Source organism: Ambystoma mexicanum, chromosome 6p (assembly GCF_040938575.1).
Source record: "Ambystoma mexicanum isolate Mex_15411 chromosome 6p, UKY_AmexF1_1, whole genome shotgun sequence".
Taxonomy (NCBI): domain Eukaryota; kingdom Metazoa; phylum Chordata; class Amphibia; order Caudata; family Ambystomatidae; genus Ambystoma; species Ambystoma mexicanum.
In genome coordinates, this window is record NC_090935.1 from 335,199,637 (window position 1) to 335,213,671 (window position 14,035).

At 43.2% G+C, this 14,035-nt stretch overlaps 1 protein-coding gene across 1 annotated transcript in view; it reads right to left on the reverse strand.

Moving 5' to 3' along the window:
* The window catches only part of ADAMTS12 (ADAM metallopeptidase with thrombospondin type 1 motif 12), a 4,001,072-nt gene that overhangs the window by 2,781,387 nt on the left and 1,205,650 nt on the right, over nt 1-14,035 (reverse strand). Inside the window, exon 3 of the mRNA XM_069627090.1 lies at nt 9,219-9,393. Coding sequence (XP_069483191.1) covers nt 9,219-9,393 — 175 coding nt within the window. The remainder of the gene's footprint in view (nt 1-9,218; nt 9,394-14,035) is intronic.

The following is a 14,035-nucleotide window of genomic DNA, read 5'->3' on the forward strand; positions in this document are numbered from 1 at the left end:
AGGAGGTGTCCAACTAACACACACATCGTGTGTTCCAATGATAAAAATTATGGTGTTTCTGTCAAGATGGCATGCAAATGCTGCAATCTATTTGTATATGGAAAGCAATATGCAGTGGTAATAAATCACAAGGCCCTCCTCACAATATATTGTAACTCAATGGCCAAGGTGCCCGCAACAATTGAATTGTGTGGTCTGCACCTCCAAGACAAGTTCACGATTATTGACAAACCAGTGAAGAGCACAACTCTGGTGAGCTGTTTTTCACACCACCCACTTGAAAGCACACTGTCGGCCGCAGCGGAATACATCAGTGTTATTGTTTACAATGCACAATCACCTCTACACGTTCCTGGAGGAATTGGTAGACTTGTCCAACCAGAATCCGATTCTCATCATCCAGGTCTCTTGTTCACTCACCACGCTTAAGATAAGCTATTCGGCTCGGGAGAGGAACACTTGGTATACAACTTGGAGAGCTGAAAGTGCTGCAGCTGTACCTGCTAACGACCCATGTCAAGCTGCCTTGTGAATGCGTGCTGTGAGGTTGTCACAAGAGTATGCGAGTGCAGGAGAGATATAGGTCCAGCTAGAGCGAATCTTTGTTGTGGGACATAGCTTAGCTGTATTTTAATGGCAGAAGTGATGTGTCTATGATGGCAGATGCATGCGGGAGGTGGAATGGAGTGCGAAACGTACCTGTGTGTCCTGGTTGGTTTATTGGTTTCGTAGACGTGGCACAGCATCTGTCCAGGGTTCTGCAGGAGTTTGTTCTCTTTGTCGCTAAGTAGGTTCTATGAAGGGTTCATTGCTGCCTCAGCCTATCTGACAGGGGGTTATACGACCTGAGGTGCTGAATGGGTTCATCAGGGTTCAGGGAGGAATAGCCAGGTCTTGAGGGCTTTCCAGAAGGCAAGGTAATCCTCAAAGCGGTGGATGCTGAGGGGAATTGCTTTCCAGACTGTGGGAGCTTGGATGGAGAAGGAGGATCAACCTATTCTTGTTGATTTGAAGTGGGGGGTGACAACAACCAGTTAAGTACAGTCACACTGTCCCCCGTACCAAGTCTCCACACACTGTTTTCTCTGGAAGCGAGCATGAAGTGGATTAAGGCAGTAAACTCTGGGTTGATAGTGGTAGTGGCAAGACTTTTAGTCTGGAGGTGTCTCAGCAAAAGGGATGGTGATCGCAAGAGATGAAGATCTGGGTGAAAGGGTAATGCACAGCTTCCTTAGGCATTGAGCAGAGGGGTTTCTGTGGTGGGGCATATGGACTGTCCCTGGAGGGGTGGTAGGTGGGGATAGGTGTTCAAGACATGCCCTCCCCTGTGAGAGCAAAACGCCCCCGATACAAATGGAGTGGATATATGAGGGCTAAACAACTGTTCAAGTGTGTGTCATGGTGTGTTTGGGGAGATCAAGAGTGGACCACCAGTGGAAGCGGTGTGGTGGCAGCCCCTTCCACCTTGAGACCAAGAAAGGGAAGGGATGGGGTCTCTGCTTAGAGGCAATGAAACTTTCAGAAATGGAGATAGGTGTGTAAAAAGCATAAGGGCAACTATTTCAAAGTGTGAAGGTGGCAGCAGGCAAAAGAGATGGAAACAGGCTCTTTAGTATGGCTCAATGGGTGAGGCGTAGGGGCACGGAGAGCCCTACCTGTTGAGAGAGGGGCTGTTATGGGGAACTGTGATGCCTGGAGGACACACCTGGTCATGTGGAAGAGAGGCAAGTGTGTGATGGGGGTCGGATGTGCTCTGCTCTCTGCTGCTTATCAATGAAGCAGTCTCTGTGTAACTAGAGCCGTGAGGAGGTTCTACAGGTATCACTTGTCGCTGGCTTCCCTGCCCACATTATATTTCAGGCAATTAGCAGACAAATGGCACAGGTTCCAATTCTGGCTTCGGAAAGTCTCTAGTACCAACAGACCCCAACCGATTCCTCAAAAGGGAACCCCAATAGAATCACAGACACTGCTTTAATCGTGGACACTATGGCCCCTCTAACAAAGGGTGGTCTGGAGTAGGGTTGTAAACATGGATTTCTTTACATCAGGTCTTAACTGATCTGAGGGGACTTGGTGGGTGGTGCACCACCACTTTCATAGAGCAATCAACATTATATGGCCTTGTACAGAAGCTTCATATTATGCAAGTTCAAAGCTTTTCACAAAGGCAGCATGGGCATAAGCCTACTAATTAGTATGAAAGACCTGTTTGCCCGATCAGTTTACTGCCTTGAGAATGTCCTCTTAGCTGCCCCCAAACAAAATACCCCCGGAGCTATTGCTCTAGTTGAATGGGTCGAAATATGACGGTTGATGAGGATTACAAAACAAAATAAATAGCTGTTTTGCAGAAATTCACAGGCTAGCTGGCAGGTCCTCACATCTCTTCAAACATCTGACCACATAAAGAGAAGGGACCTTCTGAACTTATGAAACTCAATCCAAGAGGAAGCTGTCTTCGTCATACATAAACCCCCAAAAGAGACCTAATTTGGAGTAAAAGAAAGTGTATAAAGTGCATCCATACAGTCCCTTTCCTGGGGTAGGTGGACCTCATGAAATCTACAAATAATACCCCTTCATGCAAACTGAATTGCCTTTTAGGTACTGAAGAATTAGAATCAACCTCACATCACTGGCATTAGCCTCACTGTGGGTTCTAAAAGTAAGACCTGGTTGCTCCTAATGAGGGACATATTGGTTGCCTCAAAAGCTTTAGCAAGAGGCCTCATCGTTTGCTCAAAGACCTTTTCAACAGCTCATTAAAAGAGGAATACTGTAATTAGGGCTCAGGTCGAGGCTACACGTGTGTGGACGGAGTCCACCCACTTTTTTCAGAGGGGGCACTCAGTCCCCCCGCCAGCTAAAATGCGAAACATTGAATGTCCTCTTTGAATTTATGAATTAAAGCCGACCTCGGGGCTCAAAACGCAGTCGTCAGGATGCAGGCTGGACACTTCAACAATATAACCTAATGAACAATAACAAACAACTAAAGGTGAAATGTCCCATTTCAGTACTGAAAGATCTAGGGAAACATTTGGAGTTTAAAACATGCACATCTTTTAACGTTTTCAAAAACACTTTAGAAGAAAATATCCTCTCTTGGTTGTGTGTGTGTGCGTGTGCGTGTGTGTGTCTTGATTTTATCAAAGGCATATGCCTTTCGTCATATGTAATTTAGGTGGTTATGCAAAGCCAATTTAATGAAATGTGCCGAGTTCACCTTGATATGCTAATTTCTGGCGACACCACATCCCATAACGGTGCTTGATGAGTACCCACACTTTAATTTTTAGGACTTGACCCCTTTAATAAAAGGCAGGCTCTCAATCCTCTGTGCCTGTGCCCCTAGATCCCTGCTGTGCCTTATGTTTATGCACTAAATCATTCTGAGAGCTTTGATATCCCCCTCAATCCTGTCCCGAGACATGACACAAACTTCTCCATCTGCAACAGCCATACAATGACCATAATGACCATGAGCTCAACTACTTGCCATGCTGCCACCAAAGCATGCTGTGCACTCATAAATGCCCGCTCCATCCCTGCTCATGCAGCAGAGTTACACAATCTAATCACGACCCACAACTTAGACCTATGTGCTGTGACCGAGACTTGGCTCCAGGAAGCCTCTGGCCCATTTCTTACAATAGTACTCAACTTTACACCGCCAGGACCACCCTCTCACTAAAGGAGGCGGAGTGGCACTTATAGCCAAAGGCACTATCGCTGTCATAAAAATAGACCACACTAACTCCTGCAACTACGATCTCCCATCCCTGAAAATCTCCGCCTCACACAACTGCACCATCACTTTCCACATTGTATATCACCCACCAGGCCCTCTTGCAGACTTCCACGCCTCCATCATGCACCTTGTCTCAGACAATCTTAAAACATCCTCCAAGGTCGTTGTAGCAGGAGATCTTAACCTAAGTCTTCATGACCCCAAGGACACTGCGGCCAAAAACCTTGCTAAAGCTCTAGAAACTCTAGGCTTCTCACACCCCATCACTAACCCCACCCACAACAATGGCCACACCATTGACTGGTTAGCTCACCACAACTGTGCCCCAGAGGTCACAGCCAACCTCCCTCTCCCGTGGACATGCCACCACCTCATCCTCTTCACTCTGTCCACCCCAAAGTTCCAAAAAGTCACCACCACACCCCTCCCCTCGGCACCCACTAGAAGTGCACACCTCCTCACCAAGGAAAGGCTAGCACCATATCTCAACGTCACAGCCCTTGAGGCTCCATTCTCAAAAAATCCGGAGGCCTTAGCCCTCTCCCTCAACACCATTCTAGCTGAAGCCATTGATGCCATTGCACTCTTAAAAGTCAGCTAAGCCAAACATACGAAACACGCTAACAACTAGTTTACTCCCGAACTCGCAGTGCTACACGCCAAAAAGTACACAGCCTAGACTAAATGGAAAGGCAAGCCAACTCCCACTTGACAAACTCGAGTTTAACAAATTTACCTCGCCAAAGCTAACTCATTCAGCAATAGAATTTTCAATGCCAAGTGCGACTGTAAAGACATTTTATTCATTTTCAGGGAGGTAAACCCCCCCCCCAAAACCACAATTAAGAATGAATCATGGTGCACTGACAGACAAGCAGTCATGCTCCTCAAACTTCACACTTTGCAAAACAAAATCAGAGCAAATCAACTCAACCCACCACTCGCTAATACAACCAAACCACCCTAATTCAACCAACAGACTACTGACAACGCTCTCTTTTCGTTCAGAGACGTCAATGAGACGGAAGTCACTGCCATCATGAAGAACGTCAAACCATCCACATGCAAAAGAGACACATGCCCTGCATCCCTCTTCAAGGAATGCGCGTAACTCCTCACACCATTCATCATGACATTCATCAATGCCTCCTTTGCATCAGGCTCGGTTCCTCCTTGCCTAAAAGAAGCGTGGGTTCGTCCCCTTCTAAAAAAAAACTTCTCTTGACCATCTAACCTCAATAACTACAGGTACATAACTACCATACTCTTATTGCTCAAGATCCTGGACAAAGCAGCATACGTGCAAGTACAGTTCCTAGAAACCCAAAGCATACAAGACACCCGGCAATCTGGCTTCTGTCCTGGGCACAGCACAGAGACAGTCTTTTTGGACCTTAAAACCCAAATTGACAATATCAGAGACTCTGGCAAACCTGCTCTTCTCCGCTTATTAGATCTAACGGCAGCATTTGACCTTGTGGATCATAATCTACTATGTCAACACCTCTCCTCCTCAGCCTTCTTCTCTCTGAATGTAATCAACTGGACTGCCTCCTTCCTTGAAGGTAGAGTCATGTGTGTCTTCTCAGAAATAGCAGCTGCTAATCCAAATACCATACTCTTTGGAGTACCGCAAGGCTCATGCCTCTCGCCAACATTGTATAACATCTTTACAATCTCCCCCTTCCATCTACTTGACTCACTCAGCATCATGTACACCAACGATACCGATGATATTCAAGTCCTCATTCCTCTCTCCGGCAATTATGAGTATGACTCCATCACCCTTAATTCCATCTACGCCACCATCCACACATGAATGGCTGAAAACTGGCTTTGCTTTAATGGGGACAAGATGGAACTACTTCTGCTAGTCTCCACTGACACATGCATCATCCTTGACGCTAAATACCAATCATTCACCATCAACAACATCACCATCCCAGTCTCCCAGTCAGTTAAAACTCTCGGAGTCTACCTAGACACCAACCTAACTATGTCCAGACAGGTAAGCGCAGTAGCCATCTCTGCAGCCTACTACCCTAAACTCCTCAATGCCACCAGACCGTTCCTATCCACCACCAACTGTCTATCAATTGCGCGAGCCATCATAGGCTCAAGGCTGGACTATTGTAATGTACTCTATACAGGAACCTCAACAAAAAAACCAAACAAACTACAAACCATTCAGAATAACGCCCTCTGCGCAGCACTCAGCATTTCCAAAAGGGAACATATCTCTGCAGCCAGACAAGCGCACTGGCTGCCCGCCCACCAGTGCATCCCGTTCTAAACACTCACCATCACACACGGATGCATTCACAACAATGCACCTCCCTACCTCTCACACAGTGTCTCCTGCCTCCAGCCACAAGACCCACCAGAACCCCATATGCCAACCTACTGCCGGTTCCAAGAATCAAATGTGCAAGAGGCAGTGGCACTCCCTTCCCATTCATTGCAGCAAGACACTGGAAATCACTGCCCCACTCCAAAACTAAACTGGACTCAGTACGACCGCAGACCTAATGGAACCCGGTGGCTGCCTAGAAGTGTTTAACAAAATATCCTAGCCTGCACATTTTAATGACAGAACCACCCACACTTATCCAACCTATGGCGGGTCACTGTAATCAAGTAATTTCTCTGAATATTGTAAACAATACTTGTATGCGGGCTAATGTAACCAATCGCCCACCTTTGTTCTGCAACTAAGACATATTCATGTAACACCGCCTCGATGCCCCTGGGCTGTGTGAGCGCTTTAGCAATGCAAATAAATAAATCAAATAAATAAATAAGCGTAAGACTTCTCAAAGAACTCTCCTGGTCCTCTGTGTCCTTGCCGAGCAGGCATGGATGCTACTTGAGGAATTGGGTCATTATCAGCCTATCCCAAGAGACGCTGCTGCGCAGCATAAGAGCTTTTTATCTCAGGCCCTGCAGTGCACATCACATCTGTTCCTTCTTGTCCGCTTTGAACAGTACCTGCCTTAATTCCATATATTATGACACAACAAAGCAAAATGTATAAAGAAAATAAGCAACTAGTCCTGCCCACCAGCATTATCAAAAGAGGACATTTTGGGGGACAGTGGACATTATATGTAGAGGTCTTCTGGCTATCAGGTCATTAAGGGAATCATAGGATAGTATAGGGAGAATGTGTATTTAATGCTTGCTCTTGCTGCATGCATATAAAGAACAGAGTGCTGAATAATAGGAGTACACGCAAAGCGAGTTTGCAGTCGTAGCCTAGCTGCAACCAGCCTGGGAACAATTGCCCCCAATATAAGAGAACAACTTTCTACTCACAGCCTTGGACACCATGGGAATCTATGCATGCCATATGCTCTTCAAATTTATTTAGTGGAAGTCCGACGAAATAATGAATTTGCTTCAAGACATACTTGAGTAACTCAGTTTACCAGCGTACATGTACCCTTGAATAGTGTTAGCAGGTGTAGGACTCAGATATACAAGGTATGACGGACCAAAACATGTTTTGCTGAATTGACTTTTGACTGATGTCATTGTTTTTGATGAGGTACTTGATGAATAGGGCTAGTTAGTTTGCCTTGACAAAGACCAGAACGTCAAAACATGTGTTAGCAATTGGGTAATTGACAATCAACCTAGGGCGACCCGAATAGATTTTAATAAAGAATCTATGAATAGTATTGGGACTACATTTTACCGAGCATTTGATTGCGTAATAGCACACACCAAGTTTACCATACATAATCAAGTCATATGGCAATCTAGCAAGGATAACACAATCAGATCTAAACAATAACCCAATTTACAGAATGACACTGAATTTATTGTATCAAATATACAATGTCCCCTCCCCCACTCCCCAGTATCCCAGTATCTCTTTAGTTCTCATGGCACTAGCAGCAGCTTGCCATTTGTTGGTGTACATATGCCGCTGTATATATTTATTTGTCAATGTTTCGAATTTATTGACAGGCGCAGGACTATTTAGGTGCACTGCTTTTTTCTTTATTAAACACACTGAATAATATGAATCCTCCATGCCATGCCATCGAATTTTATGAAACCATCATCTGGGCAACAGAGGCTCATCAAAGTGTAACCTCTGTCACATGTTTCTCCGGGCAGCGAAACAAGAAGTGCTCAGTCTGTAGGCTTAAAAAAAACATTCGACAAACCTGCCCAAGGGGACAGCTATTGGAAGCATACTACAATAATCCCAGCCAACAATGAATAACATTCTGATCACCATAAGTTTGAAAACTGGTTTCATGGGCCTGATTTACAATGTGGTTTCCAATGGGATTGCACCATTCTAAAACACGTTTGCAAACCACACTGATATAAAGACTACCAGCAACTGTATCCCCAATGCAAAGGAATATTTTTTTTTGTACACTTTTATACCACTGCCCCCTTTTTTTATTTTTCTGTTCCCTGTCCACTCTTTTTTGCAATGCATTTAAAATAAAACAATACAGTTTGCATGTGATTTGAATCGGTATGCAAAAACATAGTGATGCCTTAGTACTATTGTAGCACTGATGTGCAGATAAGCCATAAAAAGAAGAGCCCGCTTAAACAACTAAACATAGAGGAGCGCACTATGAGCTCGGCATCCCGGGAAAGACAATGTGTAAACGCCAGGCATAAGGCTTTTATGCATTTTCTTTCACGTACACCCGATTTTCATTGGATTGTATGGCGGAGAGGAGGGGCACAACGTAACTTACGCTTCTGCCGCTCCTTTGCTCTGAATCATCCAGCATTTGCGCCAGCATTGATTTTCAGGGAGGGGACTAAGCAGTGAAGAAACATATGGAAGATCCTAGCCAAGGAGGTGACCCATGGGAAAATGTTACAGCCTGACAAACACTGAGCAAGGTTGAAGAAATGCTTGCTAGTAGTAATGTTCCAAAATGGATAATCATCAACCTAAGTGCACAGATGATGAAATCTTTATGTACACATCCTTACCCAGAGGTAGAAGAAATGCTTGATGAAAGAAGTGCATTAACGGTGTTGCTATGGCCCAGGGGGACAGCCGTGCCATTGGGATAACAGCAGGAAGCATTCATATCCTTAAAACTGAGGCATGCGACCCTTGGGTAGAGGGTGGATGATATCTGAGCCTAACATTAACACTTAGGCATCTGATTGAACCAACCTTGGCGACTGAAATCGTTAAGAGACATCCTATTATGTCATTCAAAGTGATGTCAAGAATCGTATGACTCAGCTATATTGTGGTTGTTTGCACTATGGGGTTTAGGTGGAACAAATTAGTTATTTCATGACCTAAGACTCATGAGGTTGAAAGAAATCACAATATTCAACCCTGGTTTTAGAGCATATGTTTTAATATAGTACTGTAGCTCTTAATTTACAAAGCTAGAAGTGCATCTAGACTAGCCCTAGATAGACTTATTCAATTAAATCAGAAGATAAAACAGCTACATTGTCCTACCTTCTACTCCACAGAATGGTTTCTTCTTGTTGTGTGTCTCCCTCCGTCTCCTCCGTGAATCCTCGTGGGAATGTCTTTTGTAGATAATATGTGGCTGCTGTGCTCCCATCGCAGTTGGATATCTCCTGATTGGTTCAATGAAATAGTCCCCATCAGATAGTTTGAAATATCCCACCTGGAAAAAATATTTAAAAAACAATAAATGAAACAGCACATTTATCTTGTTAAGTATTCATTATAGGATACTTATCATCAACATTTGTAAGGGCGGCTTACACAAGATTCACACTTTGCTCTGAATGAGACCCTGTTCCGAGTGAGTAGCTGCCTACATATTCCATTGCCTTTTTTTTCTATCGCTAATAGGCTGTAAAGTGAACAAACATCAACACTCCACTGGGTGACACAAATATCACTTAGTCATACCCACTATATTGCATTATCCCCTATGAAACAAGTGATGTGCCATTCTGACCTTAATCTTATATATGCATGTGCTCGCTTCAGGAGCATGGCATTGGTAGTGTAGAGAACTGAACACTTGCCTTGAAGAAAGTGTAAGCTGCAGAAGCTAGGTTTGGGCATCGTCATCAATACTTTTTTTTTCTTTTATTGTGGGACTGGTACGATTAAAAATGGCCTGGGCTGTCCCACAATTTAACCAAAATTAAAAAAAAAAACATAGGATCAGTTGTACATAGCTGTAATTGTAAATTAACCAAAGACCAGTTTATATTTTTTTTACTGCAGTGGCACTTAACAAGGGCCTACAGTTAAAGCACAGTGATTCATTGAAATGTGTGTCACTATTTCTAGGCTACAGAACCCCCTCTTTACCGATGTTTTCTTATCTTTTTAAATGCATGCCCCAAGCTCAAATGAAATGCAAAGAGCCTGTCATGGCTGGTGATAGGTGATTTTTACAGAGGACATGAATGTTCAACAATGTTGGGATACATGTGTAGCGTCCCAGCCAGGCAAAAAGGTTCAGGTTGAGGAAAACCTATTAGAAAGTAGCATCGGAGGAGCTTAGTGAAGTTTGCCCCACTGACAGTCATGTTGTTTTAGTTAGGTTTGAAACATATTAGCTACTCACATATAGCAACACAGCAACAAATGTATTAATGTGATTGCAGAGGTTGTAGATAGGGCAGTATTATAGGCCACAGTATTTAGTTGATGTATTGTAATGATGTAGGATAGTGAAATGTGCGGGTAGAATTTAAATAAACAGAAGATGGAGGCAGCAAGGTAGAGTGGTAGAAGTTAGGTTAGTGTATTAACTTTGCAGAAGTGTCGCCCTCTTTGAATTTAAAACCAAGTACATTATGAACAGAATAGAAAGCAGCCTTGGTGTGTAGTTGTGGGTCTGGTAGTTCAGCTACAAAAACAAATCCCCTTTCCCGTTCCCCAGGAGAGAATCTGTGGTCAGAGACACCCGTGGTGAGCAAGTAAGCACTAATTGTATCCAGGAGTGAGGCCTAAATGTGATGGAAACAACATTTTAGTTGATACAGGTGCAGGAAGGGATCCGCTCTTTGATGGACAAATTCATGAGATTAGGGCACAAGACTCTTTATGACAAAGAAGCAGGCACACATTTAGATGACTATTGCCCTCACCCCAGGGCTCACACCCCATATGAATTTCACAGAGACACACAACTTAACCAATCAAAACCTCAATATTCAGACTCGAGAGCGGTGCCCTGGTCACGTCATGCCTGGGCACCTGGGCCTGGGATGAGATAAGGGGGGTGCCGTGTCTGGAACACCATGTGATTTGGGACAGATGGAGCAAAGGTGATGCCAATAAATGGAGTACAAGGGGGAGGGGGGTGCAGCTTGTGTGCGCCATGGCATCTGAGTTAATGAGGAAACATATTATTTCATCAAAATTAGTGTTGGCCTCACCAAGTTACTTTGATCACATCTGGACCGGGTGGGAGGGCACATCACGTGATTGTCCCAGATTTTTGAACCTATTGATAATAACCCACCAATCAAATTCCTGGGTTTGATAGTGTTGATGTAGGGACCCACATGTCTAGGGGAAAGAGGGTAGTGAAGATGTGAAGGGTGCATGTCCATGCCTGTCATGCAACAGCTGCAATAATATCATCAAAAGCAGAAATGTTATGCACCCCAAAACAGGAGACAGAATACCAATAAAATCTTTTGCAACTTGCAACACGAAAAATGTAATCTATTCCATCAAATGTTCATGTGGACAACTCTATGTAGGCCAAACATCCAGGAATGCTCATACTAAATGGAATGAACACAAAATCAAATATATGATTGAATAACCTGAATTCAGCTGTGGCTAAATACGTCTCACAACACTCACATCAGGTATCGCAAATTTGATTTCAGATATTGGAGGTAGTAAGTAACAAAGAAAACAAAGAGCATAAACAAAACATTAAAGCAGAGAGAAGCAAACTGGATAGATAGATTAGATACCGTCATTCCAAATGGTGTGAATGAAGAATGTAACTTTTACTGCTTCATATGAAGCAGTGATTCCATTGAAGACAGTAAATGTAAAGATATGTATAAAGTTCACACGTTGCAGGGTCTACAATTTAAGATTTGATCATGACAATCAGATTTTCAAATGGAGTTGACTGACAGAGAGAGCTCAAGGTTTAGGGGATCATTGTGATCTAAAATAACCTAGAATCTTTTTACTCTTGTCTGTATATTTGTTAGTAGGCCTCACTTTGTAACAACATGTCAAGATTTATTAATTACATTGCAGTATTTGCACACAAGAAAAGAGTTTGTTAGACACATTTTTCTAAATCATCTAAGAGGTCCTGGCATAGCAACAGAATCCTGTGTAAAAAAAAAAAATCCCAATAGATGTGTATAACCTGTAACTTGTATGATACCATCATTCCCAATGGCCTGAATGAAGTACTTGTGGGGTGAAAAGACAGGCCAAGAGTGACAGAGATGGAAAGGCCAGGCTAGGTCCCTAGTGTTAGATTGAAGCTGGCTTATGTGGAGGTCCATTGAAATATAAAAGCCAGCACAAAACAGTGATTTCCAACATAAGGCCAAGTGAAATGGAAAGAAATGGGCCTAGCCAACTTCACTAAAATGGACAAGTACACAAGTGAAGGGAAATTTAACTGAGATCTTAAAACTGATGGATATGCCTAATGAATCAGAAATAACATGTGGTGCTGCAGAAAAGGCACCTTTTGACAGATTCAAATCTGCAGCAGTACACATGGGAAAATATCAACTGAAATGATAGGCATGTGAAAAATACCAAGGAGAAATTGTGCCTTACATTTAAACAGTGAAGCCAAGTGACATTTTCCGTAGAAAGACACTTACTTTTCACAAATAAACTGACATTCAAATGGAAAGGAACACTTGTTGGTTTTTCTATGTAACTGTGGTCTATGTGTGAATAATACCTAAAGTGAACTTATATCTGTCCAAACCATGTGTCAAGAAAGATTGTAGTTTAAACAACATGCCCAGATATAATGCTAAAATGTTACATGTAAGCACATCTTGTCAAATTAAAGCTGTATTTTCTGAAGTACGGATGCAGCAGGTGTTTTCCCCCACTCAACTGAAAGGTCTGTGTCTTTGGAAATGTGTACTCAAGACCTGTGCTGAGCCCACCAGAAAAAGCAGGCCTGGTTCAGTTAGAAATACAAAGAAATAATAGAGAATTAGATCCAAATTGTGGGAGTTGTAGATAACACAGCCAGCGGAAATTACCTTTAAGGTCAGGTCTCCCCATTAACTGTGCATTAGTGGCCAACAGAAAAGACCTTTTCAGGGCTGAATCGAACTCAAGAAATGGCTTCAGAGCCATTAATGGATGATCAAACATTGTGTATGAAACAGACCGTGCTGATAAGCAGATGTTCCTGGTCATGTGACGATGGAGAAATGAAACATAGGAATAGGTGGGGGCTATGTGCAACTGAGGGGCAAATGTGAACTATTGCCATTGATTAACATGTGCCTCCTTTTCTTTAATAAAAAGCGAATCGTATGTCTCAGTGAGCCAATCATGGGCTGATATTAAAGGGGATAAGTAGCCTGTTGCTGTCATGTAAATATGAATCGTGTGATGTATACAAGTTGAGTTATAAAGACATTATGATTCCCGCCTTCTCATAATTCAGAGGACTGGAAAGTTGATGTGGTGATAGGTTATGGAAGTAAGGTTTGAATCTTGAAGGGTCAGAGTTGTGACTATTTTGGCTCAGAAGTAAATTTAAAAAAACGGTATTTCCTCCCATCAAGGGCGTGCTAAAATATGATTAGTATTTTCTGACTCGCCATAAACTATAGAACTCAAATATATGTATGTGCCTGCAGTTATCTGAAAAATTGGGGTAGCTGCCATGTTGTTATATTTTTAAGGACAATGAAAACAACCCACTTTTTTGGGATGATCAATCTTTCTCCTCCCTCAGCCTCCATTATCTACACCCCCCCAACTCCTTGTCCTATCAGCAGGCAGTGGGTGTGTTGGGGGTGGGAACAAGCTGGCCAATCCGCAGCGTGTGAATTATGATAATAATGGAGTGTCACCAGCCCTATAAGATATCAGTTTTCAAACTGAGAGCGGTCTTTCTTTGACCTTTTAACTCTTGGAAACTTTCTTTGGACTTTTGATTTTTCCCTTGACTTTCCCACTCTATTGCTGAAGGTAGTCTACTTCTGGACTCTTGCAGGGAACACCTAGCAGAAAGACAGAGAGCTACCCAGGCCTTAAACATTGCATGGGAGACAGAGACTGGGAAATCTAGAAGCTAGCAGGGCCTGCCCTTTGAGGAG